This window comes from Neoarius graeffei, chromosome 26 (assembly GCF_027579695.1).
Source record: "Neoarius graeffei isolate fNeoGra1 chromosome 26, fNeoGra1.pri, whole genome shotgun sequence".
Classification (NCBI taxonomy): domain Eukaryota; kingdom Metazoa; phylum Chordata; class Actinopteri; order Siluriformes; family Ariidae; genus Neoarius; species Neoarius graeffei.
In genome coordinates this window covers 49,363,472-49,389,932 of record NC_083594.1, presented here as the reverse complement: position 1 = coordinate 49,389,932, position 26,461 = coordinate 49,363,472, and the positions used below count along the sequence as shown (strand labels likewise).

Sequence of the window (26,461 nt, the reverse complement as noted above, 5' to 3'; positions counted from 1 at the left end):
TCATCCTGTACTGTGCATTTAAATCAGATTCTATAGGAGGGAAATCAACGCTGCAGATTTTACCGTGTTCTTCTGCTCCAACCTGGTGCAGCCCATCACCATGATGTGCCAGTATTAACTCTTGATTTAACTTCATTCATTGACTTACGTGCACCAGGTGATCAGCAGACCACACTCACGCTGGTGTTTTGTTTCCTGCAAAGCATCTAGAAGGAACGCCGTGTAGATGACCCCTTACATAACCCTTTCATTCCTCCGACATGTTTTTTTTTTTTTTGCAAGACGTGCAAGACATGTCGTGACAACAGAGCATTCTTATCAGCAGCAGAGCAATCTTAGTCACGTCATTTCGACCGAAACAACTCGTCCAAATTAATTCAAATGTATTCATTTTCAATGCAAGTTACAATTCTGAATATCCTGGAGCCTGAGACTAAATCTGCTGCATGATGGGAATTTTTCTGAGCCCAAGGGCACTCCTGGGATGCATGCACATACACATTCACATCAGCAAAGTGTGCATAGAAGTGTCATAGCATCTCACCGTTCTCTCTTACTCTGCAGAAGCATGTAAGGTGTGTTTAATGACACTTTTAACTCAAAAGGAGACATTTCTACACATTCCTCACACTTTCTGTCTCTATGGGCCAACAGAAGTGTGTGTGTGTGTTCATGCCTGAAGCTATGATTGCCTGTGTTATAGATGTGTCAAAGCTGTCACAGGGCTACAGGGATTAATAAAGTACTGCAAAGTGAGACATAGAGGCTGTTTATAGATCTTTGGAGACTCTCTTTGGAGATGATGTGTACTGATCCCAAGAGAAAAATTTGTTTCCATTATTATAAGCATGCTGCTATCAGAAAAATAATCCACAATATTGATTATTATCCGATAGCAGAACATCAAGTGTTTTATTGCTGATTGAATGCCTGTAAATCATGTATATACCATTATACATCATACACTTTGCAGGCATTTGCATGGTGGTCTGATCTCATGATGGAACATGCAGAGACATTTCTTTCCCTCTATGCTGTGGACATGGACGCAGCGCTGGAAGTCCAACCTCCGGACAGCTGGGATAGTTTTCCGCTCTTCCAGCTGCTCAACGACTATCTGCGGATCGACTGTAAGAACTCCAAATGTTTTCTGTCTATTCTAAACTATTCTGGCTCCTATTTCAGGTACATAACAGGGGACACCCCTATCTGACTGGTAAAGTGGACAAAGTGTCCAAGTGAAAAGAGATAAAGTTGTGGAAAAGTATCAATCAGTGGTTGGTGGTGAAATATCTTGAGATTGAGTTACATATTCTTTTGACTTTTTAATGACATTAACCTGATGCTTTAATCCAAAGTGACTTACAGTTGAGGCAGGATACAACCGAGCAGTTGAGGGCTAAGGGCCTTGTTCAAGGGTGGCAGCTTGTTCAGGCTGTCATTGAACTCATAACCTTCTGCACAGTAACCCAGTGCTTGACTCACTGAGCTCACCGCAATAACAATCATGGATTTAATGGCACACTGTGAGATGCTCAAAGTTTATCATTTTTTAACTAAATCCAAATTGATGCTTTATGCTAGACTTGGAGAGCTCTTTGATCTTCTTGTTTAGGTATATTTTCTAACAAACTCTCGGACCTTCCAGGAATTCTGGGTGTATTTATATTGACAGCATGTCACGTTGATGAGACGAGATCTCAGTGCAACTATCCGTCCATCCATTATCTGTAGCCGCTTATCCTGTTCTAGAGGGTCGCAGGCAAGCTGGAGCCTATCGCAGCTGACGATGGGCAAGAGGCGGGGTACACCCTGGACAAGTCAGCAGGTCATCACAGGGCTGACACACATAGACAAACAACCATTCACACCTACGGTCAATTTAGAGCCACCAATTAGCCTAACCTGCATGTCTTTGGACTGTGGGGGAAACCGGAGCACCCGGAGGAAACCCATGCGGACACGGGAAGAACATGCAAACTCCGCACAGAAAGGCCCTCGCTGGCCTCTGGGCTCAAACCCAGGACCTTCTTGCTGTTAGGCAACAGTGCTAACCACTACACCACCGTGCCACCCTCAGTACAACTAATTAAATCTAATTATGTGAATTCTGATGGAACAGGGTAGAACCAGGACCAACACGTCAACATGAACAGGGGGTGAATACTTATGTAATCACAAATTTTCCATTCATTATTTTAAAAGAATTTTGTCCACCATGTTGATTTTTGGACGGCACAGTGGTGTAGTGGTTAGCACTGTCGCCTCATCACAAGAAGGTTCTGGGTTCGAGTCCAGTGGCTGACGGGGGGTTTTCTGTGTGGCGTTTGCACGTTCTCCCCATGTCTCTGTGGGTTTCCTCTGGTTTCCCCCCACAGTCCAAAAACATGTAGTTAGGTTAACTGGCTACTCTAAAAATTGTCCATAGGTGTGAATGGTTGTTTCCCAAGACCGGAAATGGGAGGGTTGCGGCAGGAAGGGCGTCTGACATAAAACTATACTCCAATCCAATTAATATGACATGTGGATCAACAGAGTCTGCATGGCAGCGACCTCAGACACATAAACGAGACAAGCTGGAAGAAGTGATTGTTTTTTTCACCCACTTTAACATTACAAACTTTTTGTATAAATTCAGGCCATACAATCCCAAACAGGTCCATACGACAAAAAAGAAAAACTCAAGGGGGTGGGGGGTGAATACTTATGCAACCACAAGTTTTCCATTTGTTATTTTGAAGTAGTTTTGCAAGCTACATTTATTTCTCTACCCACTTTAACATTATGGACTCTTTTGTATCGATTCATGCCATAAAATCCTAATTACGTCTATTTCATTTCCACACTACAAAATGAATACCTGTGGGGGAGGGGGGGAATACTTATGCAATACATAGGAGCCAGTGATAAACTATGAAATTAAAAATGAAAGGCCAAATGGAGTGATTAACTCAATCATGTGCAGTGTTAATAATAGCTCCTGCGTTAATGACAGACGTGGTGTAGGAGAGCACGGACGCCTCGAGGCCATTTTACATCACTAATGAACTGGAGTGAACGCGGAGCTGTCCGTGGTGCTGAGCACAGCCGCTTCATCCACTCTCGTGCACTAATTAGAATGCCAGCATTTTTGCACAGCTTGACAGGGTGTTGTCTGGTAACGGGTTCTCGATATGAAATGGTGGTGTGGGAAAAAACAGAGACGAGAAAACTCGAGTGCATTTACTTAAAAAAATGCAGTAGTTCTGCGAACAGGCATTTAGTCTGATGGTGGGCTTTGATCCGATATTGAAGATGGGAAAAAAAAAACAACACTTTATTTTGTACACCACTTTATTTAAGTGCCTCGGTGTTCATCGGGCTGTATGACACTTATATAAGGTTTTAACTGATGTACGCCTACATCGACGCACTAAAGGCATCTGTTTTGTTTTTTGCCCATTTTGATGTTGACATAAGACTGCGGTATGACATGTGGGTTATGATATGTATTATAGAACACCATGAGAACTCATCTCATCTCATTATCTCTAGCCGCTTTATCCTGTTCTACAGGGTCGCAGGCAAGCTGGAGCCTATCCCAGCTGACTACGGGCGAAAGGCGGGGTACACCCTGGACAAGTCGCCAGGTCATCATAGGGCTAACACATAGACAACCATTCACACTCACATTCACACCTACGGTCAATTTAGAGTCACCAGTTAACCTAACCTGCATGTCTTTGGACTGTGGGGGAAACCGGAGCACCTGGAGGAAACCCATGCGGACACGGGGAGAACATGCAAACTCCGCACAGAAAGGCCCTCGCCGGCCACGGGGCTCGAACCCGGACCTTCTTGCTGTGAGGCGACAGTGCTAACCACTACACCACCATGAGAACTGTGTACGCCAAAATTGATAAAACTAGATGAAGTCTCATTTGTGTACAGTGTTACAACTGGAATATATTACTTTTGGTCACATCACACTTTTGGTTGCATCCTGTTTAGACAATTTGAGCATTTCTCATGCAACAACAGTCTCGTCTGGAGACAAAAATTCAGGAGAGTTGATTCCAGAGAAGGGCGGCACGGTGGCGTAGGTCTCCCCGTGTCTGCGTGGGTTTCCTCTGGGTGCTCTGGTTTCCCCCACAGTCCAAAGGCATGCAGGTTTGGCTAATTGGTGGCTTTAAATTGACTGTGAGTGTGAATGGTTGTTTGTCTCTGTGTGAGCCCTGCAATGACCTGGCAGCTTGTCCAGGCTGTACTCCGCCTCTTGCCCATAGTCAGCTGGGATAGGCTCCAGCTTGCCTGCAACCCTGTAGAACAGGATAAGTGGCTACAGATAATGGATGGATGGATGATTCCAGAGAGATGATTTATCCACCACCAGATCCTTTATCTGATCGAACAGTAAAGCACAATATTCTTTACTGACCATATTGTAACCATAAGTCATTGAGTCGTGCCAAAAAAAAAAAGTAGTTGTATCTCTGTTCAGTATGCACAGCAATAAAAATGAATCTGCGGATTCTCGAAGGCTGCATCTGGAAGGTCAGTACGCTTAGCCTGTAGTGCTCTCGGCTCAGCTTATATGCTACCAGGCAGGCACTAAAGCAAGACGCAGTTCAAGCTGTTAATGAGGACTGAATCAGAGCATCCTGGGCGTACGCTTGCGGACACACGGCCAAGTGGACAACCGCTGCAGCTCAAGTGGCTAATTGGAAGAGAGCAATCGGGGGAAGCAAACAAACATGGCACCTACTGCACATGATCGACCTTGACTTAAACAAGACAGAGAGAGAAAGAGAGAGAGCAAGTTAACACCGAGTTTGGATGATTTCCTTATCAAACATGCTTTCGTTTTCTTTCCAGTATTGGATGATTAAAATGGTGATCTCTGCTCCTCTATAGATAACCTGTGTAACGGAAAATTCCACAAGCACCTGCAGGATCTCTACGCACCTCTCGTGGTGAGATATGTGGACCTGATGGAGTCCTCCATCGCCCAGTCTATACACCGGGGCTTCGAGCGTGAGTCCTGGGAGCCTGTAAAGTAAGAAGCCCTCTTCCTTATTTCATCTGAACTTGTGATAAACGATAAACCTTGATATCTCAATCACGTATTTATACTTTATACTCTTGACTAATGTGTTTGTTTGGATGTAGCGCTCTTTCTTCGATCGCTCACAGTTATCTCATCCTCATGCTTGCTTGAAACCTGTTTAAAGTCTATTTTCTGCTCTGTGTTGTTTATTTTCTCAGACCATCATATCAGCCTAACATGCTGTCTTAGTGTTGTTGTCGTTTCCTTGATCTAATTTTTGTTGTAAAGTCACACTGTGTGATTTTTATCTCACTTCACACTGCTTCTTTGTTTTTGCTTTTTTTTTTTACCTTCATGCTCATCCACAGCATTCTTTCTGCTCTGTCTTGTCTTTTATCACAGGAGTTTAACAAGTAATCTGCCCAATGTCAGCCTTCCAATTGTGAACCTCCAAATGCCCAAAGTTCCAAATCTACCGGTGTCAGTTAATCTGCCACCAGTGCAAATACCTCTCTTTTCCACCCCCAGCTGGATGACGGCCGTATCGGATGCAGAGTGTGTAACAAGGGTTTATGATTCGTGCAGATGTGGCCTTGGGATAACAATCATGTTCAAATCAAAAGGAGAGGATTTAAAGACTACAGGCATTAAATTCGCTTTATTTAATAAATAAATTTTCATATTGCATTAAATGATTTAAGTACCTATTAAATAATTTTATATCTATGTTTATGCCAAGGCCATAGCATGGGAACTTAGCTTTAATGCTTTAGAGATTGTGAAATTTATCCATCTGTTTATTTATCATTTTCATTTCCTGCCTCAAGCATGCTAAAAGAGGGAATATTTAAAAAAAAAACCCACAAAGTTACAAAACAAAAAGTGTGTGTGTGTGTTTTGTACACTTCAACTACGTTTTCCTTTCCTCCTTTCCTCTAACACTTGTAGCTGGTAGACAGTGCACTCCTTTCCGCTAGTTTGCTGGATGTTGGGCTTCTCTCTAGCACAGACTATAAACATACTAAAGGGGGTTCTGCAGGGTTCTCTAAGTTCTATTAGAGGTTCTGTTCGTGGTCTACTCTATTTTTTGGTTCAGCACAAACGATATTGCCGATGTATGTTCCGAATACTGCTTATAGATAAAAAATGTTATGCTGCTTATACCACAGTGATTTACCAATAATTAAAATCTTTAATTTTTTTTTAAAGACACATTGTGCATTTTAACAGTTTATAGTTTTTGATAAATTTATAGATTTTTTTTTTTTTTATGTCAGAACATCTGCACTTACTGTACATCCAGTATATAAACCTGTCCTTGAAACGTGCGGGTGTACAAAATAACTGATTCAAGAATTCAATAGCATTGTAATATAAATTATTTTAGCAGGCGACATCACTCATTTGTCAAGCTGGATACACGCAGATTTACTCGCACGCTGTTTTTATGTGCGTTTACACAAGAAACTTGGTATTTGGGAAAGTCCTGTAAATTCTGTAAAGCATTCATATCCAATTCATTCTCCTGCGTGTGTGTACAGCGACGAATAAAAAGACTAACTAATGTACACTACCGTTCAAAAGTTTGGGGTCACCCAGACAATTTTGTGTTTTCCATGAAAAGTCACACTTTTATTTACCACCATAAGTTGTAAAATGAATAGAAAATATAGTCAAGACATTTTTCTGGCCATTTTGAGCATTTAATCGACCCCACAAATGTGATGCTCCAGAAACTCAGGCTACGTTTACATTAGACCGTATCTGTCTCGTTTTCTTCGCGGATGCACTGTCCGTTTACATTAAACCGCCTGGAAACGCCGGGAAACGGGAATCCGCCAGCGTCCACGTATTCAATCCAGATCGTGTCTGGTCCGGTGCTGTGTAAACATTCAGAACACGCGGATACGCTGTGCTGAGCTCTAGCTGGCGTCTCATTGGACAACGTCACTGTGACATCCACCTTCCTGATTCGCTGGCGTTGGTCATGTAACGCGACTGCTGAAAAACGGCACGGACTTCCGCCTTGTATCACCTTTCATTAAAGAGTATAAAAGTATGAAAATACTGCAAATACTGATGCAAATACTGCCCATTGTGTAGTTATGATTGTCTTTAGGCTTGCCATCCTTCCACTTGCAAGTAGTAAGTGATCTGCGCTGGGATCACACACACAGCGGCTCAGTCCCGAATCGTGGCTCGTGCACTTCACTCGCGCGCTGTGTGAGCTGCGCAGGGCCGGAGTGCGCACCCTCCAGAGGGCACTCGCTGTTCAGGGCGGAGTGATTTGGAGCGCAGGATGCCTGCGGAGCCGAGTGTATCCGTGTATTGGCGTTGCTGTGTGCACGCGAATCGTGTATTGGTGTTGCTGTGTGCACACTAATCATTTTAAAAACGTTAATCTGATGATCCGCTGATACGGTCTAATGTAAACATGGGCTCAATCTGCTCAAAGGAAGGTCAGTTTTATAGCTTCTCTAAAGAGCTCAACTGTTTTCAGCTGTGCTAACATGATTGTACAAGGGTTTTCTAATCATCCGTTAACCTTCTGAGGCAATGAGCAAACACATTGTACCATTAGAACACTGGAGTGAGAGTTGCTGGAAATGGGCCTCTATACACCTATGGAGATATTGCACCAAAAACCAGACATTTGCAGCTAGAATAGTCATTTACCACATTAGCAATGTATAGAGTGGATTTCTGATTAGTTTAAAGTGATCTTCATTGAAAAGAACAGTGCTTTTCTTTCAAAAATAAGGACATTTCAAAGTGACCCCAAACTTTTGAACGGTAGTGTAAACCTCGACTTCAAATCATATATGAATCAGCATGGATTACAAAATAACTTCCACTTCTGTCTTTCAGACTTTATCCTGATCGCTCATTCTGTGCTCCTAGCCGCCTGTTGCACAGGCCCTTTTATGGAGTTTTGTGAGCGTAACAAAATGCAGATGAGCTGTGTCTTTATGGGTGATGCATGAAAGTGTGAAGAGCGTGAGCGTCGAGGAGTAACTGATTATCAAGAACTACAAATTATCACTTAAGAAAGAAAGAAGGGGGCGGCACGGTGGTGTAGTGGTTAGCGCTGTCGCCTCACAGCAAGAAGGTCCTGGGTTCGAGCCCCGGGGCCGGCGAGGGCCTTTCTGTGTGGAGTTTGCATGTTCTCCCCGTGTCCGCGTGGGTTTCCTCCGGGTGCTCCGGTTTCCCCCACAGTCCAAAGACATGCAGGTTAGGTTAACTGGTGACTCTAAATTGACCGTAGGTGTGAATGTGAGTGTGAATGGTTGTCTGTGTCTATGTGTCAGCCCTGTGATGACCTGGCGACTTGTCCAGGGTGTACCCCGCCTTTCGCCCGTAGTCAGCTGGGATAGGCTCCAGCTTGCCTGCGACCCTGTAGAAGGATAAAGCGGCTAGAGATAATGAGATGAGATGAGATGAAAGAAAGAAGGAAAAAAATTAACACTATCGTGCAAAAAAAGGAAAAGGTCTTCATCGTCACCCACAAAATCCAGTTTTTACTCAAATATAATTTCTCAACTTTCCATTTTTCTGTGCTAATCTGTGTTTCTGTGAAAAGACCACATCTGGGGCAGCTGGACAAATGAGCTGTGAGAAGTTCTGTTTATATTCTCTTTTGCATTTTAAAATAGATAAATAGATGAAAATCAACGAATAGATGACAGGTACTGTCGAGATCGAATGTATTGCATCTTTCAGTTCAGTCTGCATGAACTCCTCTTCACACAAAATTCAAAAACCTGCTTGGATAGGGGACAAAAAAAACCTGATGTCTCTTTTTTTTTCCCCTTGCAAGGTTTGCTTTAGGGGTTTTATTTGGAATTAGTATATATTTTGTGTGTGTGGCATCCTGGGAAAACCCTTCACAAATTTTGAGACTTTTTGAGTTGAGGTGTAAAAAAATGTTCCAGGTGAAAAAGCCCTTATTTTTGGCTGACAGGTTTCTCCAGGTTATCACACACTCCCGTTTATACTCCTTCACTGTCCTTTTGGTTTGACCTTTAACCCCTCAGCCCTTCTTTACGTGTGCTGTTGATCGCTGTGTGCTCTGACTGTGTGTGTCGGTTTGTGTAGTAATGGTTCAGGGACGTCTGAGGATCTGTTCTGGAAGCTGGACGCTCTGCAGACGTTCATAAGAGACCTGCACTGGCCCGAGGAGGAGTTCGCTAAACACCTGGAGATGAGACTTAAACTAATGTCCAGCGACATGATCGAGTCATGTGTGAAAAGGTCAGAAATACAACCACATGGTTTGCTGTAGTCACAGTGGCTCGAACTTCGTCTGCCTCACTCACCGACACCGTCTCTCTGTCTGTCTCTTTCTTTCTCTCTGTCTGTCTCTTTCTGTATCTCTGTCTGTTTCTGTCTCTCTCTCTTTCTGTATCTCTCTGTCTGTCTCTTTCTTCCTCTCTGTCTGTTGGTCTCTTTCTGTCTCTCTCTCTGTCTGTCTGTCTCTTTCTGTATCTCTCTCTCTCTGTCTCTCTCTCTTTTTGTATCTTTCTGTCTGTCTCCTTCTTTCTCTCTGTCTGAATCTGTATCTCTCTGTCTGTCTGTCTGTCTGTCTGTCTGTCTCTTTCTGTCTCTCTTGCTCTCTTTCTGTCTTTCTCTCTCTCTGTCTGTCTGTCTCTCTCTGTCTCCCAGGACAAGGGTGGCATTTGAAGTGAAGCTGCAGAAGAGCAGTCGGACCACAGACTTCCGCGTCCCTCAGTCCATCTGCACCATGTTTAACGTCATGGTGGACGCCAAAGCCCAGTCTGCCAAACTGTGTGCCATGGAGCTCGGCCAGGAGGTAGAACACACACACACACACACACACACATATCCTTTTCTTCTTTCCTTCTATATTTCCATCCCTTTTTCCTTTTCTTCATTCCTTCCTCCTTTCTTACTCAGTTTCTTTATTTCTATTATTTTCTATTCCATCTTCATTCCTCCTTTCTTTCCCTTTTCCTCTTTGTCTCCATTGAAGTACTCTTTCTTTCTGCCCTTCTTTCTTTCCTTCCTTTCTTTCTTCTGTCCTTTATTTCCTTCCTTCCTCTCTTCAAGCCCACCATCCCTCTTTATTTATTTCCATTCGTCATTCCTTCCTTATTCTTTAAGACTTCTTCCATCTTTTCTTTCTCCTTTCTTTCCTTCCTTCCTTATTTCTATCCACCAGCCTTTCCTTCTTCTTAATACTTTACTTTATTTCATCTTTCCTTTCTCTTTTCTTTCCTTCTACCGGCCTTCTTTATTTCCTTCCATCCACCATTCCTTCATTCTTCTTCATATTTTACTTTCTTTCATCTTCCCTCTTTTCTTTTCCACTTCTTTCCTACTTTCCTTCCTTCTTCTTTAATACTTCAATTTCTTCCCCTTTCTTCCTTTTCCTCTTTGTTTCATATTCTTTACTTATTCCTCCTGTAGTCATCTTTAAATTTGCTCTTTAATTTAAGAGCCTCCCTTATTTTTCTTATCTTCCTTATTTTTCCTTCTTTACTCTTTCCTTCCCCTGAGGACGATTCTGTCCAGCTTCGCTCATGCACAGCACACAGACAGCCATCAGTCATCACGACTGCATCTTATGATCACTCTGTTTTTTTTAAGTATGAGTTGATGGCTTTAACCTTCATCCTACCAAGTGGGGTCCATCTGGACCCCGCACCTATATGTTTGTTTGCCATTTTAAAAATATGTGACATACTGCCTCACCGTTTTATGAATTTGTCGGAATTTATGTCTTAATTAAAACACTAAAGCACCGGAAGATCAGCTTTTTGCATTGTGAAGGTATAATTAATTTGTTACTGGGGTCCAACCGGACCCCAGAGTAAAGTTTATCTGTCTTTCATTTTATAATTGAATAGCACACTGAAAGTTAACTTCTTTTATTTCTTTTATGTTCCATAATGAAACTACCAAGGCATTCCTTCTTGGGGTCCGTGTGGACCCCACTGCTGCAATAAGCACAGGCTGCAAAACAAAAGCCCTAAATTATTTTACAATTGCTTTTTTGTTTTAAATTCTGTAAGAAAAGACCTAAGTTGTAATCCAGAATGTTTTACAGCTGCATGAGCTGCAAAAATCATGTATATAATGCCAATTTTTTTTGTGGCGCTATAATTTGCTACATGTATGCTAGTTATTGCAATATTATTGCAATGTTATTGCATTTATAATACATCATTGATATTCAGCCATAGTGGATTTTGTTCTTCAATAAAGTTATGTCTGTTTGCTGCATTGAATTGGTTCTTACTGCATTGATTTCAAGCTATTCCCTCCTGGGGTCCATACGGACCCCGCCTGGTAGTTTGTGTATGTAAAATTGGCTGGTAGGATGAAGGTTAAGTGTGTTCTTTATGCCTTGGGCCCTTTAGTGTATTGCTGTTATTAATACAAGATGTTCTGAACAAAACTTATCTGGTGATTTTGTCTTTATAAGCTTTAATTTTAAAGAAAAGTATTGGGGTCCAAACGGACCCACATGGTAAGATAAAGGTGTAAAATAGCATGGTAGGATGAGCGTTAATCTTCTCCCGTTCGTGTTTGTAATAAATCCTGCATCGTTTCTGTCATCTGGATTATTTGATTCATGTTTGTCTGACTTGTATGAATATTGTGTGTTTGGTATAATATTTGGAAACCTTATAGTTTTATCTAAGTTCTCACATCATGGTTTTCTTTGACTTTTGCCACGTTCTGAGTTTTCAGTATGAAACGTGTCTCCTCTGTCTTTCTTTTCTTGTGAAAGTTTGTTAGAGAATGGGTAAGTGTGGCTAACAATTCAATTGAATTTTCGCTCCTGGTTCCCAAATGTATAATTAGCGACTGTAGCAGTTTTCCCCGTTCCTCTGACACTCCAACAATTGTTTTGATTCCATTACCATATGTGATGCTGCTTCTGAATCTCCATGTGTTAGAGCCGAGCGCCCTCGCATCGCCGCCACATTTCCACACAGGTAATAATGATCTGAACTGAATTAATTACCCAGAAGCCCTCTTCACAGTGAGTAAGGAGACAAAGAGATATAGTTGACACATTTGCCCCGGAGTGGAAAGCCTCCCGTCATCCCTATCGGTGTTTAAGAGCAGTGAGACTGAGGGGAGGCTCAGGATCTTCCTCCAGCTCATGTGCATCACACACACTTTGGTGGAGTTGGATTAATATGAAAGATTAGAATGAATAAGAGATGTGATTTTTCTTCACAGCGACAGTATCACTCTCAAATCGATAACCTCATCGAGGAGACGGTGAAGGAGATGATTACTTTACTGGTGGCAAAGGTACAAAAAATAAAGCACTGAACTTCATTTCTGTTACAGTATTTACAACTTATTACTCATATTCATCATGATAGATAGATAGATAGATAGATAGATAGATAGATAGATAGATAGATGGCTATATAGGCAGACAGGCAGATAGATAGACAGATAGACAGATAAATGCATAGATAGATAGACAGACGGACGGACGGACGGACGGACGGGCGGGCGGGCAGGCAGGCAGGCAGGCAGATAGATAGAGACACATGGATGGATGGATAGATAGATAGATAGATAGATAGATAGATAGATAGATAGATAGATAGATGCATAGATAGATAGACAGAGATAGATAGATAGATAGATAGATAGATAGATAGATAGATAGATAGATAGATAGATAGATAGATAGATAGATAGATAGATAGATAGATACACATGGATGGATGGATAGATAGATAAATGCATAGATAGATAGATAGATAGATAGATAGATAGATAGATAGATAGATAGATAGATAGATAGATAGATAGATAGATAGATACATAGATAGATACATAGATATCTAGATAGATAGACACATGGATGGATGGATGGAAAGATAGATAGCTATATAGGCAAGCAGGCGGATGGATGGATGGACAGACAGATAAATAGACAGATGCATGCATGCAGAGATAGATAGATGTTTATTCTCTTTTTTATTAAGAATGAAGTGTTTGATATGTAAAGCCTTGTTTTCTGCTTTCTACAGTTTGTGGTGATTTTGGAGAGCGTTCTGGCCAAACTGTCTCGCTACGATGAGGGCACGCTGTTCTCCTCCTTCCTCTCATTTACTGTGAGAACATTTACTGGATTACTCTCACACTTAACACAGAAATTTAATTTAAAAAAATAAATAAATAAAAGATGACATTCCTCACGGTTGTCCAAATAGACATGATGCTGATCCATGTATGAACTTAACGCACAGGTTATGGCTTTCATATATCTGTTTTATTTATTAATTTGTTCCTTCCTTCCTACAATCCTTGAGTTATTTCTGTCTGCACAGGTTAAGTGTGTTTGTTTGATTTGGTTGACTGATGTTTCCTCCCTCCCTCTCTCCCTTCCTTCCTTCCAGTGGACAGGGCTGTCTGTTCTTCCATGCCTAATTTATTTGTTTGTTTGTTTGTTTGTTATTCCTCCGTTCCATTTATTATTCATTCATTTATTGTGTTTGTTTATTTGCTTGTTTATCAATGCACAGGATGTCTTTTGGTTCTTTGATTGATTGTCCCTCCTTCCCTCCCTCCCTTCCTTTAGTTCTTTAATTATTGCTTCCTCCTATGCCATTTTTCATCAATTGATTATCTATTATATTTTAGCGTCTAATATTTATTATTATTTTTTATTTTATTATTTATTGAATATATTTATTAAAACTCTGAAAAGCATTAAGGGATTTGATTGTAAGCCTGGACACAGGAACAGATCCAGGATCAGCTCAGTGGCTCCGTATTCGTGTACTGGGCCTTTAGCATCAGTCTGGTCGTAACGATCCTCTCATTTCTCTCTCCATCGCAGGTCAAAGCCGCCTCAAAATACGTGGATGTACCTGTGAGTGAGCTCTTCTCATCCCACATGAAACCTTTTCAAATATGGCCATTAACTGTCATCACATCAGTGTTATTACCACTACAGTGCGCATTAAGCTCATCCTTATGAGAGTTCATGTTTGCTTTCCTGACTGATTACGGGCTCGTTATTATGAGATGACAGTCTGTTGGCAGCAGCGAGGTCTACAGATGGCTGTCTCTTACCTCCAAATGGCCATTCATATGCATGTGAGACAAGCGACGTGGCCGGCTATGTGGTCTCTCTCTCTCTGTTTCTTCATCTCTCTGTAAGCAGACAGTGCAATGTGTGTGTTGTGCAACAAAAGCGTGTGTCGTGAGGCTGCCTTGGGGTCCGACTCATTACATCCTGCATTCAGTATCACATCACGCTGCTTCCTTTAACTGCCAACACATTCAAGGCACAAAACAATTCTTGTCAATGCCCCTCCAAATGCCCTCGGGGTGAAAGATCTGTGTTTCCATGGTAATTGTTTGCTTAATGCACAAAATAAAATTACGTATGAAAAAAACAACACACAGAGTGCTCATTTGCACCCTCGAAAGTATCTGCCGAGGTGCGAAGTAAGTTCAATTTGCAGCGACTGACAATTACCAATTCTGATGACCTTCTGATGCCCACTAGCAGAACGGAGACATTTCATTTAGCAAACAAAAGAGTTCACCGTCTTGCATTGTCCTCGTTTCTCTTAACACTCCAAGAGTCATATTTTCTCCATAATTGCTAATACTACTTTGTTCATTTTTTTTTCACAGATCATGACAGCTCATTTAACTGAACCCAAACACTTCTTCTTCTTCTTCTTGTTATTGTTATTATTATTATTATTATATTAAAGGTATTTGTTTATTTATGTCCCTTTCTCCGTGTGTGTTTTGTAGAAACCCGGCATGGATGTAGCCGACGCCTACGTGACGTTTGTCCGCCACTCTCAGGACGTCTTGCGGGATAAGGTCAATGAGGAGATGTACATAGAAAGATTATTTGATGTAAGTACATGCTGCTTCATCTCCTCCTCTGAAGAAAGAAAGAACAAAAAAGCAAATCTAGAGAGGAGGAGATCCTGTAAAATGTGACATGACAACCAGCCAGGAGGGATAGGTCACGTTTTGAGACTGATGTCTTCCTCTTCCTCTCTTCCTCTTGTTCTTTAAAGCTGCCTTTTTAAAGTGTCTCTTTGCTCTTTGACCGAGTCTGCAGCTTTTTTCCCCTCCCTTTTGCTCTGTGTGCTCTTATGGCTCTGTTTGCTCTTTAACCCTTTCCTCTCTGGGTTGCTGCTGTCTGGAAAAAAAAAAAAGCAAGCTGCTGTAATTTTGCTCTTTGCTCCTTCCTCTGTTCGCCTTTCAGAGTGATGCGTTTTGGAGAAAACGGTGTTTTCCCTCCCAAAAAAAAAAGTATTAATTATTGTGTTAATTCTTCAATCGGAATACGGATATTCGTGACGAGTCATTTGTTATAAATGAGATTTTGAAGCAAAAGTTTGAAAAGTACACTATTTTTGACTAAATGTATTCGATAAGCCAAAACATATCTGATGGCTGATGTTTGCTTCTTGAGCTTTGCGCTGGAGCTCGGGATTTAAAGCAAAACATTTTGAGCAAAAAAGCAAAGACGATCTGGTTTGTTTGGTTTTTTTTCACACATTTTCTCACTAATTCCTAGCCACCAGCCAGACACGTTTCCTCCGAGACATGTGAGACCCCGTCCACACGTAGCCGGGTATCTGCTAAATCGAAGATATTTTTCTACGTTTTGGCCTGTCATCCACATGAAAACACATCAAAAACGAATATTTAAAAAAACTCCGGGCAAAGTGAAGATTTTTGAAAACTCCGTGTATGCCTTTTCGTGTAGACAGAGATAACCGGAGTTTTGCGTTTTAGAACGTCACAATCTGCGCCAAAAAAATGACAACAAATCTGCCCTGACTAGCTCGCCCCTTTCATGACGGAAGTCGTTAGAACTCTCTGCGGGATACTGCTCCAAAAACAGGGTCAATATGTCCACATATTTGCTTTGACAAGATTCCCAATCAACGTTTTCTTGCGTCTTTTGAAGTTTATACTCCAAAATTGTCTTTAGAAGCAATTCTGTCTCCGAGTCTGTCCAGACGAACGAGCTTGGCGCCATGTTTTATGTTTAGGCGGAAGTGACGCCAACAGAGGGCTATTCTGATGTGATTAGGGGGTAGGATTTGGGGAAATAATGCCATCTGCAGGTTTGGAATGCTTATGAATGTGATTGAAAACCCAGATGTTCGGTTATGTGTGGAAGGGATTTTTTTCGAAGACGAGGTGGTGTGGATAAAACATTTTTATAAACGGAGGGGGGGGAGGGAATGTTCGGTTTTAAAAATACCCAGCTACGTGTGTACATGGCCTGACTCTACTGTCAAACTGCTGTGTCACAGGGAAGTGTACGGTAATACACTCTGAGGAAAGAGCTATCCGCCGTCTTCCGCATACACAAGCTCACAGACGCTCATGATCAGCGAATGTCACTTTGACTAACAAGTGCGAGAGAGAGAGAGAGAGAGAGAGAGAGAGAGTATGCTGACAGTTCTACTCCCTTGGATCCTGGACACGTATGGGATGATCTGTAATTTGCAACATCTCCGATTGAGTTGTACAGTGCTCAGCGTAAATGAGTCCACCCGCTTTGAAAAGTAGCATTTTAAACGAACACAAACAATTTCCAAAATGTTGACAAGACAAAGTTTAATATAACATCTGTTTAACTTATAACGTGAAAGTAAGGTTAATAATATAAACTTAGATTACACATTTTTCAGTTTTACTCAAATTAGGGTGGTGCAAAAATGAGTACACCCCACAACAAAAACTACTACATCTAGTACTTTGTATGGCCTCCATGATTTTTAATGACAGCACCAAGTCTTCTAGGCATGGAATGAACAAGTTGGCGACATTTTGCAACATCAATCTTTTTCCATTCTTCAACAACGACCTCTTTTAGTGACTGGATGCTGGATGAAGAGTGATGCTCAACTTGTCTCTTCAGAATTCCCCAAAGAAAATAATTTCTTTTCACCACAAAGGTGAAGGCTACAAGAATATCAGCAAAGCTTTACTTATCAGTCAGAATACTGTAGCAAAAGTGGTAAAAAAATTTAAGAAAGATGGAACTGCAACCATCTCACGTCCACGGAAGTTAACACCTTGACAAGAGCGTCTTCTGATGAGAAGGGTTGAAGAAAATCGACATGCAAGTTCACTGGAGTTATCTAAAGAAGTAGAAAGCCAAACTGGGGTGACTATTTCCCGTGACACAATACGGCATACACTGCAGAGGAATGGCATGCATGGATGCCGTCCACGAAAGAAGCCTCTCCTAAAGCCCAGGCACAAAAAAGCCCGCCTAGAGTTTGCCAGGGCCCATGCTGACAAAGATGAAGACTACTGGGACTCTATACTCTGGAGCGATGAGACCAAGATAAATGTTTTTGGAACTGATGGCTTCAAAACTGTATGGCGTCGCAAAGGTGAGGAATACAAAGAAAAATGCCTGGTGCCTACAGTGAAACATGGTGGTGGCAGTGTCCTTATGTGGGGCTGCATGAGTGCTGCTGGTGTCGGGGAGCTGCATTTCATTGATGGCATCATGAATTCATGGATGTATTGCTCTATACTGAAAGAGAAGATGCTACCATCACTCCGTGCCCTTGGTCGTCGTGCACTTTTCCAACATGACTAAACACACATCTAAGGCCACTGTTGGATTTCTGAAGAAAAACAGGGTGAAAGTGATTCAGTGGCCAAGTATGTCTCCTGATCTGAACCCAATCGAACACCTATGGGGAATTCTAAAGAGACAAGTTGAGCATCACTCTCCATCCAGCATCCAGTCACTAAAAGAGGTCGTTGTTGAAGAATGGAAAAAGATTGATGTTGCAAAATGTCGCCAACTTGTTCATTCCATGCCTAGAAGACTTGGTGCTGTCATTAAAAATCATGGAGGCCATACAGAGTACTAGATGTAGTAGTTTTTGTTGTGGGGTGTACTCATTTTTGCACCACCCTAATTTGAGTAAAACTGAAAAATGTGTAATCTAAGTTTATATTATTAACCTTACTTTCACATTATAAGTTAAACAGATGTTATATTAAACTTTGTCTTGTCACCCTTTTGGAAATTGTTTGTGTTCATTGAGATATTGTTTAAAATGTTACTTTTCAAAGGGGGTGTACTCATTTACGCTCAGCACTGTACCCGTAGCATTTACGATTTTTGACTTCTTACAGCTAATATGGGAGATTTTATTATTTATGCTGTGAGCATGCAGCCATCCCATGGCCTAATAGCTTCTGGTTACTGTATATTTTTTTTTATCCGCATCACTTCCTGGTCTTCCACGTCGTCGGAGGCGGAACGTTTCCATTGCTCACGGTGGAGATTCAGATTCATGACGAAATTTTCTTCATGCCTATCGATGATCGAACATTTGGTTCCAGTGCAAGACTCAAGAAGCAAATTTCAAACACTCAGTCGACGAGACTTGGGGTGATGGCGGAAATATGATTTGGAGCTAAATCATTTAAGCTCTTACAGCCATGTTTCTTGATATTAGAATGAACAGTGCATGTCAAACGCACAGAATAGAAGTAGTACATCCTCGTCTTTCTGTCCGAGAACAGAAAGAAATGACGAGCAGATACTGGCAGAGAAAACTTCAGACAATAGGTTAAGGATGCGTCCTCATTTTCTGCCCCGGAGTAAATCTCCGGTTAAGGAAGGACACAGTGAGGGACGGAGAAACAGAAACCCTCCAGACCTACGGCTTATTGTCTTAAAGGCTTAAGGGAAGAGAAAGAAAGAGGTAAACGAGGAGGGAGGGACGGAGGGCGGGAGAGCGTCGAGAACACTGTCTGAAACGATGACCAGATCCGTCCTCCTGCTCCTAATCTTTTGTCATCTTTTGTGTCGACCGGTTTGTCAGGTGCAGCGTGTTGACTTAAAACGTGCTTTTTTTCAGTTAAGTGCAGGAGTGCTGACCTGGGGTCAGTGCTTAAAAACAAAATGGCTGCTCTGAGACGTGTTATGCAGACTGTACACACGACAAGAGTAACGTGACCTGAGGTTAGCTCATCGTCACTGTCAATACTAACATCAGGTTGAGTCTCTTGGCTGTGTTTTTATTATTCGGGATGCATCGATACTTTTTTTTTTTTTCCCCAGACCAAGCACATGTACCGGTACAGTACCGTATATCACTGATGCTGATCGTAAAATGAGTAACCTTCTTTAGTTATCGTGAGTTATATTAGGTATCTTGGATGGACTACCTTGATATCGGGAAGAGAGAGTTTTAGATTCCGGGGAATGAGGGTGAATGGGCGATATGACAAAAAATATCATATCACGGTACTTTTGACATTTTCTGTGGTACACGATATGTATCATGATATCAAAGTTCGCTAAGATTGAAACACTCTTGCATGCAAAAAATAAAATAAATAAAGATGAAAATGAAACCCTGAGCTTGTTTGTTACTTTTAGATAACTGTTAATGAATAACTTTCGTAAATTTACTAAAAAGGCAAAATAATTCTGAGACAATTATAAACAAACAAACGAACAAATAAATATCCAATCACAGATATTAATTTTTTTTAAATGTTAGGAAAAGCCTGTGAGATGTCAGGAAAAAAAAGTGTTGTGCTATAATTGATCATGATATGGATATGATATCGTCATATCGTCATATCGTCCAACCCTCCTGGAGAAAAGCACTTATTTGCACGTTTCCTTGCCTAGCCTGTGCTTCCTGAAGTCTTTATAAAGCGTTTTACGTTGTATCAGGTTCTGTATTGAATTTGAAGTGTCATCTGTTCTTTAGGATTATTATCGCATGGTACCGGATGTTGGTACTAGACCTTTTTTTGCGTCTGAGTAAACAAGGACGGCTTATGATCGATGCATCCCTAATTTTTCAGCGTTTTTCTTCTGTATTGAAACCTGAAACCTGTCTGAGATTTCCTTAACGTTCTCCTTGTCTTTATTCCACTCTGAACAATTTGCGCTGCATCCGAAAAAAAAAAAGCCTCAAATATGTTGCTTATGTTTTGCTCGTGTGTGTGTGTGTCTGCAAAACAGAACTAAAACCTCAAAAAGAGAAATCATTCCTTATAATCACATCCTTTCTTTGTTTCCCTCTCGCTGTGCCTGTCTCATTGCATTTCCTTTGTTTTGTTTTGTTCCCCCTCCCCACTCTCTCTCTCTCTCTCTCTCTCCACCTGAAACAAAGTGGAACTTATCCTTCCTGTTGAGTTGTTTTTATCACATTATCTCGAGTGGCATGATTCAGAGTCGACTAATCTTCCTGTGTACATCTACTAGCATGACCCGTCCCCTTGGAGAATTCCCCTCATACATGCATTCGCAGACATCCAGCCATCTTCTCCACTTCAGTCTTTCACCCCATCTCACGCCCACCCTCCCTCCCTCCTCCCCGGGCCCCCCAGGCCCCACTCTGACCCCAGATGGGTAATGCAGGGCACACGTTTGGCTCCTTTCCCCAGCTGCTGAAGTGCCTATGCCAGCAGAGAGCGCAACAACCAGGCCAAGCAATCTAAAACACACACACACACCTTCTCAATATGGCACAGCCATATCACCACCTTTCTTCTCAAAATCTTCATATCATATTCATTTTTTTTTACTTTGATCACATCTTTTACATTTAAATGGATAATCCTTGTTTTTTTAAAGATACTTTTTGGGCTTTTTTTCACCTTTATTGGATAGGACAGTGTAGAGACAGGAAATGAGTGGGAGAGAGATCAGGAAATGACCTTAAGTCAGAATCAAACCCAGGTCCCCAGATTTATGGTATGGCGCCTTATTCACCTGAGCCACGACGCCTCCAAGCCATTAGCCTGGGCCCGCCCATCCTAAGCGTGACGCAACACGAGGGCCTGTTGCGAGCTTAGTCTGGCCAGGCAGGCTATCTACAGCTCTTCCAAGCTCCCGAAAAATCGGGAACCAATCAACTTTGAGCATCTCCAACGGCCCTGGGTAGAGGCGTGTTCAAGGCACTGACGTAGTAGAACTGCGACCGGAAGCCATAGATTGTTTACAGAATCTATGCCGGAAGCGCTTCATTCACGCTTCCGCATTCAACGGGAAGTTCTCATTGAAAACGGAGCAAAGAGCAGTCCTGGAGGTATTTATTGAAAGGAAGGACGTTTTCGCCTTGCTTCCGACCGGCTTCGGTAAGAGTTTAATCTACCAGTTAGCCCCGTCGCGTCGCATACGTCAGAGGAAAGAGTGATGTGATTGGTTTAAGCTTCGTTACAGCCTTTTCTGGCTTCGACCAGTAGCAAACTGAGGCATTTCAGGGAGGCGGGTCAACCACGGGCTCTGGGAAACGGTTGGGCTTAATATCTTGGCCAGACCAATAGCTCGTAGAGCTTTGTCGCGTTAGCCAGACTACCAATCCGTGTTTTTTTGGGAATAACCTCAGTTATCAGGTCAGTTGTTGGGGTCGTGAATGAATGAATGTTTACAGGAAGTCATTTTGCAGATGTCTGGAAAACGTTCCATGACATTAAATGTAACTATATACTCTATTAAAAAAAAGTACCATGTCTTGTTTATTCATAAATTTTTAAAAATCAACACATTGTTTTATTGGAAAATAATACATTTAACAGTTATTCCACGAAATCGAGTCGTACACAAGCCGATAGCCGATGAGGCGCGTAGCACCGAGTTAGCTATAAGGCACGTACGACGAGATTGAGTGGAATAACTGTTGTATTCGATCCACATTCACTGGATTTTGAGAAACAGAGCATTTTTATTTTTTGCAAATTCGATAAATAAAAACGTCCGACAAAATCATTTCCGCTTAGAATGTAAACAAACCGACGAAATGACAGGAGCGATTTGTGAAAAATGCGAAAATAATAATTCTTCAAAAAATTTTTTTAAAAAGATATGTTCTGACCATCAAATACTTTTATTCCATATTTTGTTGCTTTTTCAGAGGTGGGTAGGTGGGGGGGAGTGTTTTCAAGTAAAGTTTTTATTTCATCCTCAGTTCGTTCAGCAACACGCGCCACCATTTTGGCCGAATCCCATTTCACCCCTTGGACCAACCCCTTGGCCCTTCCCCTCCATTTTGCACGTTCACGTGAAGGGGTAGGGGTATCCCAATCCCAGTTAACGCGGAGGGGTAGGGGAAGGGGGAGGGCTTCTGTACCCCTCCAAACGGAGATTTTCCTGGAGCTGACTCCGAACGAAGGGGTTTGAGTGATTTCCCACAATGCCATGCGGATTTCAGCGAGATTTCATGCGGATTTCATAAAGATGGCGGTTCCCGCGGCGAAAGATTGTCATAAATGTATTTTCGCCATTATTTACGTGTTTTAAGTTGTTATCCAGAGGAAACACGCCGCTTGATTCGCTTTCGAGCTGAGAATGAGCAGCGATTTCTGAAATCCAAGCTGCTGCTAAAAAGCTTTGGGAGTGAGTATTGTTTTCGGTTGCTTTACTGCGTACGTTTTGTTCTGTTATTCTCGCTTTTATTGTTTACATGAGTGTTCTGACACCTCATTCTGTCGGATGTGGTGCACAAAGCGCCAAAGATCTCCCATTCAGTGGTGTTAGTTAACAAATCACACCCTGCCAGCAGAGAGTTCTGGCTCTGACTGTAGCGGCTGGTCGCAGCCAATGACGCATTTGGTTGCGTTTTGCTAACGTAAACGCTGACGGAGGTACGCGATGACGTATGCGATCGTTGAAGGGCTATCCCAATACGCAAGGGCTGAATTTCAAGCCCTATCCCTTGTAGCTCAGTTTCAAGGGGAAGGGCCAAGGGGAAGGCGGAGGGGAAGGGGGAGGGGGAGGGGTAGAAATTAGAATTGGGATTGGGCCTTTGTTTTTCTCTACTCACGGTATATGAGCTGATAGCCTAGTAGTAGAGTAGCCAATCAGAGCGCACGATTGCTCATATCCAGTGAATGTGGATAGAATAATTCAGGTTGTACCAGTAACTCTGCTTCACATCAGGCCGCATCACACCACACCACACCACACCATCACTGATTATTTTCCTCGAACAGTGCACTCTCGAGTGTTTTATCCCTTACACAGTATATTGTTAAACGTCGTCTTTGGTGCAGATTGTTGTTTTGCATTAATGTGTCACAGTTCTAATTTCTCCTCATGATAGCCTTGATAACAAACCAATTTCATCGTATGATTACATCAGGGGTGATTTTGTTTTTATTTCCCCTCACCCATCACACTGATGTTGTAATTTCATGTTTTTGATGAACCATTTCATTTCTCTAAGTAACTAAAATTTTACTGGTCTTTTGACTCTTAGTTTCGCTTCTGATTCAAAGTTTTTTTTTTTTTTTTTTAATTCCCTGCTAATTTTCAGGGAATTAAAAAAGGGAGGGTCTGATCTCACTGGATGTTAAGATCAGACTAGAAGCCGGCATGGAGTGTCTTCGGTGGAGGTTAATTGGGGTCAAGGACGAGGATTTCTCACCAGCACGCAACTCAATAAGATTACACTCAGTGCCGTCCTTTCTGCTATTTAATAATAGTATTTTGTTCGAAATGGCCATATGGGTGTGTGTGTGTGTGTGTGTGTGAAACACAACAACAGTTACAGAACAGTTTAAGGATCATTAAACATCTCAGTTCCTGATGTCTAAATGTATTGATTGTGTTGACAAGGAGAAATATGGAACATCAAGTAAAGGAATAAAACACTTCAGGACGTGCTGAAAGAGGAAAATAATCAGATCAGTGATACGCTGATGATACGTGATGCCGTTACAACCCCACATTTGATTATTTGTAGTATATTCGTTGTATATTCCTCATTTATGCAATTTGTCAATTACTTTTTATCCGTTTATAGTTACATTTAATTTTGTGGAACGTACCTGAAACAAATTATCACTCGTGGGTTGTCCTGAAGACGTTTCTGTGGCCGAAAACATGCTGTCCTTTAGAAAGCAAGCAGAAAACTTCCCTGTTGCAGCAATTACACATTTATCGTTCATTGTTCAATAACAACACGAATATTTCATTGTTTATTATTAGCTTTAGTCTCTCGAGTGTCCACCATACAAGTCCTGATCATGAGTTGTTCCTATAGAAACGGTAATGTATGAGAAAGCTCTGTAATTATTATCCCCCCAGCATATAACGCAGGGTATATAGCTGTCCCCTTATGAAAATTAACCATGGTTTTACTATGAAAACTAACCATGGTTTTACCACGGTTTATAGTTATTCATGGTTTTCATGTTTTTTTGGGTAACCATGAAAACCATGGTGCATTTTACCTCAATGTTCACTTAAATTTTTAGGTTCTAAGTAAATGTTAATGTATCTGGGCTGTTAATCGAGATCCTTCTCTACAGCATTGACTGTTGGACGAAAGCATGGTAATACTACAGTTAGTGCATCCTTTTAAAATCATACTATCCCTTTTTAAACTAATTTCGTAGTTACTATGACCTATTACACATACAACTATGATGCTACCACAGCTACTGCAATACTATGGATAAACCACAGTAATGCTATGGTTGGTTCATAGTACTTAGAATCACCATGAAATACCATAGTTGAACCATGGTTACTACCATGGATGAACCATAGTAATACGATGGTTGATTCATAGTACTTAGAATAACCATGAGATACCATGGTAGAATCATGGTTACTACATTAAAAACCATGGTAAAACCATAGTAAACCATGGTAAATTTTCGTAAGGGTCGATCTGTCCATCCGTCTTTCTATAAACATTTTAGTTTCCGGAGCATAACTCGAAAACTATTAGGAATTTTTTCTTGAAACCTGACAGTTATGTTAAGTGATGAGAAGAGTTGTGCCTTTTGACATTTTGGGATTTGTGTCATTTTTAATTTTTCCATATTTCCATGGCAACCCAGTTCAACTTCGGAAAATTTGAAGTGGCGGCCAGGGGGATGCGCTGTCTCCTGATGACGCTTGTTGTCAGAGCTGCTGTTATCGAACTTGAATTGACGCCTTTCTGATCGGTTGAGAATTCGACAGCGTCGTGGTAGAATATTAGATAAAGATGGTCACGTGATGAATATATTTTCTGTCCTTCATCTCTCAAGGAAACAAGGATTTTTGTTTTGTTATTGGATCCAACAACGTCACTGACATCCATTTGTCCACCTTGATGAAGACCCAGTGTGGAGTGAAATGTGATTTAAAACTTTATCATGCTGGAAAACCAACATTCCTACTTCCTGAAGCTCACAGCTAGGACCATATCTGATTCCTAAACTTTATGTGAAGCTACAGTTACTCAGAGATTAACAGACAGACAGAGGATGTAAAAGGAGGGGTGAGGGAATTCATTTATTTTGTCCTGCTAGACCTTTAAAGAGTGGCTGAAGAAAGTGGGATTAACATGAGCGCTCATCTGTCTGATTCAGGCTGAGCTTGGAGATCATTGATTAAAAAAAAAAGAAAAAAATCAGTGTTTATGTCTGTTTGAGCCCTTGAGCTCAGCTCAGAGGCCTCCACAGATATGCCATGGATTACACAGGTCAATTATACCCTTAATCTGCCTTTCTAGGGGGTGGGATTACTGTACAGCCAGCCGGCATTGATTGATTCCGAGTATTTCTGACGACCTTGGTAGATACTGATCCTGTCACGCCACTGCTTGTTGTTGGATTCTGTTGTCATGTCCAGCGATACCATTTCACTGTCTGTTACCCCTTTGCAGTCGTGCTCATGACCCTCGGACCCGAGTGAACGGTTTAATCAACTCATCACGCAGACAGAACCGTCTGATTACTCATTCTGGAGGTTATGATATCTGAAGTTAAGACTGAACTAGTTTTTCAGCATTCAACACGATTCAACCTTAATTTGACCCAAATCCAAAAACATCCTCAGATGTTTACTCAGATGCACCAGTAAGTACGTCATATTTTGCCTTAAAAATGAGAACTATTCAAACGTTTGATGGCATAAAGACACCTGATGTTCATTTCGTGTTTTTCGCCCCAGACGAGTCTTTTTAATAAAGAAGCTGAGCAAAAACCAATCAGGACATTAGTGGGTGGAAAAATCTAAAAGAGATGGAGGACCAACAGGTCCTCCTGTGGTTATTGTTCCAAACACGTTAAAAGGTTTTGCTTCGTTCAGAATGGAGGCAGCGCCGCCGCTGTAAGCTGCTTAGGTTTGCGATAATTACAGGAGCTGGGATTCTTTTCTTTTTTCGCTCCAGCTCTCAGCGTGTCGAGTGTAGACCTGGTGGGTTAATGCTACAGGGCAAAAAATGCTCACTAATTTTGAATGACAAGAAAATATATATATATTTATAGCGTGTGACTGCATTACTGGGGTCTTTCTGGTTTTCTAAACAGGATACGTAACCAAACACTTTGCTCTCCCTCTCTCTCTCCATCTCTCGGCCACTCGCTCTCTCCATGATGTAAACCAAAGTATGGTGGTATTTGTTTGATTAACTCGTCTGACAGGAGTGACAGCTGCTAGCGGGTGTGCGTATACGA

General features: G+C 41.6%; 1 protein-coding gene across 2 annotated transcripts in view; it reads left to right on the top strand.

The window, feature by feature from the left end:
- The window catches only part of cadpsa (Ca2+-dependent activator protein for secretion a), a 210,790-nt gene that overhangs the window by 162,076 nt on the left and 22,253 nt on the right, over nt 1-26,461 (top strand). The window contains exons 18-26 of one of the 2 annotated variants that reach the window (XM_060910652.1): nt 974-1,130; nt 4,894-5,035; nt 5,429-5,581; nt 9,122-9,277; nt 9,689-9,836; nt 12,239-12,313; nt 13,051-13,134; nt 13,863-13,895; nt 14,795-14,902. In XM_060910652.1, coding sequence (XP_060766635.1) covers nt 974-1,130; nt 4,894-5,035; nt 5,429-5,581; nt 9,122-9,277; nt 9,689-9,836; nt 12,239-12,313; nt 13,051-13,134; nt 13,863-13,895; nt 14,795-14,902 — 1,056 coding nt within the window. The remainder of the gene's footprint in view (nt 1-973; nt 1,131-4,893; nt 5,036-5,428; nt 5,582-9,121; nt 9,278-9,688; nt 9,837-12,238; nt 12,314-13,050; nt 13,135-13,862; nt 13,896-14,794; nt 14,903-26,461) is intronic. The other variant, XM_060910653.1, reaches the window with a different exon arrangement.